The 3,986-nt window shown below is 39.0% G+C and overlaps 1 protein-coding gene across 1 annotated transcript in view; it reads right to left on the bottom strand.

Moving 5' to 3' along the window:
• The window catches only part of DNAH8 (dynein axonemal heavy chain 8), a 323,365-nt gene that overhangs the window by 200,716 nt on the left and 118,663 nt on the right, over positions 1-3,986 (bottom strand). The window contains exons 30-31 of the mRNA XM_029943168.1: positions 1,904-2,017; positions 71-133 (exon numbers count right to left, since the gene is read on the bottom strand). Of these exons, the coding sequence (XP_029799028.1) occupies positions 71-133; positions 1,904-2,017 (177 nt within the window). The remainder of the gene's footprint in view (positions 1-70; positions 134-1,903; positions 2,018-3,986) is intronic.

Below are 3,986 nucleotides of genomic sequence, written 5' to 3'. Positions count from 1 at the left end.
ATAAATTTTTTCCTAAAATTATTTTAAAGAATAACACTACATGGTCAATATAAAAAAAATGAAATTTTACCTGAAATATCTGTAGCCTGTTGCTAGCTTCTTGGGGTGGTATATTCGGAACCATGGGTCCTTCCTGTAATGAATAATACAATCTCCATTTAAATTCTTTTAAAAACATTTTTTAGTGTTTATTTTTGAGAGAGAGAGAGAGAGAGAGCGAGCGAGTACAAGCAGGGAATGGGCAGAGAGAGAGGGAGATACCAAATCTGAAGCAGGCTCCAGGCTCTGAGCTGTCAGCACAGAGCTTGATGCAGGGCTCAAACTCACAAATCACGAGATCGTGACCTAAGCTGAAGTCGGATCCTTAACTGACTGAGGCATTCAGGGACCCTTTTCCCTTTAAATTATTATTTTTTTTTAATTTTAAACGTTTATTTATTTTTGAGAGACAAACAGAGAGCATGAGCGGAAGAGGGGCAGAGAGAGAGGAGACACAGAATCTGAAGCAGGTTCCAGGCTCTGAGCTGTCAGCCCAGAGCCCCATGTGGGGCTCAAACTCACAGACCAAGAGATCATGACCTGAGCTGAAGTCAGATGCTTAACCGACTGAGCTACCCAGGCGCCCCTCCATTTAAATTCTTAACCACATGTATAAACTTATTGAGTTTACCTATTATTTCCTTTTAAATCAATAAATATTATTTTTTAATTGAAATGGTCTAATTTTGCCCCATAGATGAAGCTTTCATTTAGTTTTTGTAACAGCCTTCCTGAGATGTAATTCACATGTCATATAATCTCTCACTGAAACAGACAATTTAATGGCTTTTACTATATTCACAGAGTTGTTATAACCATGACCACTGTCAATTTTAGAACATTCACATTCATTTCTAAAGGACCATGACATAGCCAATAAAAAATGTGACAAAACCATACCCTGTGTGAAGCTTGTACCACTAGAGCTCTGTTTCATTTCATTTATGATTGTGAATGATGATGCTGTGGTTGTGCATTAGAATAACTAATCTAGAGTTCTGACAACAGCCTCCTTTCATTGATGGTTCAGCCCAATATGGAAATAGAGAAGCACATAGGTGGAATACTTGGAAGAAGCAAAATGCAGTCTCTGGTGGCCATCATCCAGAAAATAGTTGCAAAAAGGACCCCAGATGGTCTGTATAATTATGAATATTGACCATGAGTCATGGTCATGGATATGCTAAATAATATACCAGATTTCCAGCATAACAGACTGAGAGGGCCATAAAATTTTAACAAATCAAACTAAAAGAGGTAAGTTCAGCACATGTTTTAAAAAAGCATTATATGATTGTTATTAAGGGGCTTAAAATTATCTTATGAACCCAGATCCATTGTGACCACTAAAAGAAAGTAGTACATGTTAGGGAATACATCCAACTTTTGAGTTTAACTTCAAAGCAGTGGATCATTATTGGTCATAATACTAGGTTGAAAAGTCTGTGGGACTGAGCAAGTGTGACATTTATTATTTATTTTCAATGACTCCATTGGTTCTCTAGTAAAAAAAGATCAGTTGCATAATGCTCTAGTATTAGGGTATTTATAGTCTCTTACAGCCTTCTAACAAGTGTATTCCATTTTCAACTATGAGCATTCTGGGCTGCGAAAGGACAGACCAGACCCTTTGTTCCTTCCACAAAATTGTTGCTCCTTTTAACAGTTAAATCTTCTTTCTTCCTCTATATAACAAGCTTAAAGGACTAGCTATGCCTGTTTTTCTGATAGCTGCAAATATGCAAATATACCCTCTTATATACAATGTGCAAATCACAGTGTATTTCTCAAGAGTCATCACTGTCATCGCATATAAACATGCCACAGAACATCTTAACCCACAGCATGCAAACACTTGGATTACCGTCTCATACGCTTCTGCAAAGTTCATTACATCCTCACGAAAAACTTCCACAGCTTCAAGAAGATTACTTTTAAACTTTGGCTGCACTTGAACTAGTTCATCTTGCACAGAAACCTAGAATAAGAAAGAATACCCAACGTGAGATGTATTTAAATGAAAATGTATTTAAATATATTTAAATGAAAGCCGTAATTCTATTCCAGCAGGTCTGTTATCCTGCAGATGCCCAAGGATGAACAAGGTTGTCTCTGCAATGTTGTTTAAAAGACAAAGACAAAAACAAAAGAGAAATAAATAACCCAAATCCACCAACAGGTGACACAAATCATTCTCGTTCATGACCCAAGCGGCAAAGCCATCCTCTACAACTGCGGTTAGGAAAAAGTGTTCTGACTTATCCAGTTCAGGCCATCACTGTCCCCAGGGGACAGCTACTGCTTTAGGCCTAATCTGGGTCACATGCTGGCTCTGGGAAGTGAAGATCTGGGATTAATAACCTCTAGTAGGTTCACGGTAGCAGTAGTTGGAACAGTCACCTAAAAGAAAGTGATATAACTGGGTATTAAAAAGGGGGGAGAAATGCCTTCTATAACACTCCTCAACGTTTCTGTTTAAAACTTCAATCATAATAGCTAGCACTTAATTCATATTACTACCTGCCATGTTTTTTACATATGTTAAGCCATTTATCCTCACAACAACCCTGTATGGTAAGTGCTGATATTATCATTTTACGGGTGAGAAAACCGAGGCACAGAGACACTAAATAACCCCCCAAAGACTCCGGCATCAGCATAAGGCAAGGTCAAGAGTCAAAACCTGGTATTGTGGTTCCAGGCTTCCTTCTCTTAAGTGTTCTCAACAACAGCCATCTGCCTCGGTTGGAACATAGGCTACTTTAAGATTATTGGTGATTGTAGTAAAGGATGGACCAATGGGTTTATCAATAACAGTTAAAGAGATAGAACAACCTGAGTGAATCTTTTCCACTGAAGAATAACAGAAAGTTGAACTTCACTAAATCTCAATCGAGGGTTCTCCCTTTCATTTCCAAGACGCACTTCTCTGACTACATCACCAATCACTTTTTAAAAAATAATCAATACTGAACATGAATTTAAATAAACATGAGTATTTAATAAGCATTTTATATACATTACCTCAATGGGGCCTCATAACCACATATAAAAATTTTTATAATATATTCCTGAATGATCACATGAAGAAATTAAGAAAGTAAAGTTATTAACTTGCATAAGATCATCCAATTGACTGGTGGGAGATTTGGAATCATGAGTCATGACCCCATTTTCAGCTCTGTGTTCTTGCAACTCTGCCTTGCTGTAAGCTCAGTGGCAAATCTCTCCATAAATAAGGAATTTTAATCCAATGTTTAATTAACATTCGATTAAAATTTTCACTATAATTGAAGAATCTGGACCCACCTTTGAAGTTCATTTTTAATGTTTAACTGAGCAAATGTTTACCAACTTCAAAAATGCTTAGAGAGAAATGTATAGCTATAAATGCCTGATTAAAAGAAAAAAATCTCAAATCAGTTGTCGTAACCCGACCTCAGTGTCCCGTTACTTTACTGAGCCCCGCGTTGAGGCACCAATTGTCCTAACCCGACAGCCGAGCCGCTCGTCCCCTGCGATCGGCGGTACCTGTTTCGTCCGCCCCAACCGGCAGGGCGGAGAGGAGAATCGCGGGTCCTTTTCCTGAGGGAGGGAGAGAAAAAGGGGGCAGGAGAGGGAGACGCAAAGAGTAAAGACAGAACTCAAGGTTCTCCGATCAGGCGAAAGAGCGTTTATTCAAAGAACTGTTCTTTAGATAGTCTTGGGGGGGAAGACAAGGCAAGCTGACCTAGGCAGGCTACAGAGTCGAATGCACATCAAAGAAGCGCCCCGACTTTGCCTCAGCAATCTTGGGGGATGGAGAACTAACACTGAATACGGTTTTGATCTTTTGTGTGCCTTGGCCACTCACGTCTAGCTCAGCAAGACAGTCGCCAAAGTTATTTTGACCAGGAAATGGCAATCTCCAGCCTCCAGATGCAAATCTTGTTTACTGGCTCACTCAA

This window comes from Suricata suricatta, chromosome 7 (assembly GCF_006229205.1).
Source record: "Suricata suricatta isolate VVHF042 chromosome 7, meerkat_22Aug2017_6uvM2_HiC, whole genome shotgun sequence".
NCBI lineage: Eukaryota > Metazoa > Chordata > Mammalia > Carnivora > Herpestidae > Suricata > Suricata suricatta.
This window is presented reverse-complemented; position numbering and strand designations above follow the sequence as displayed.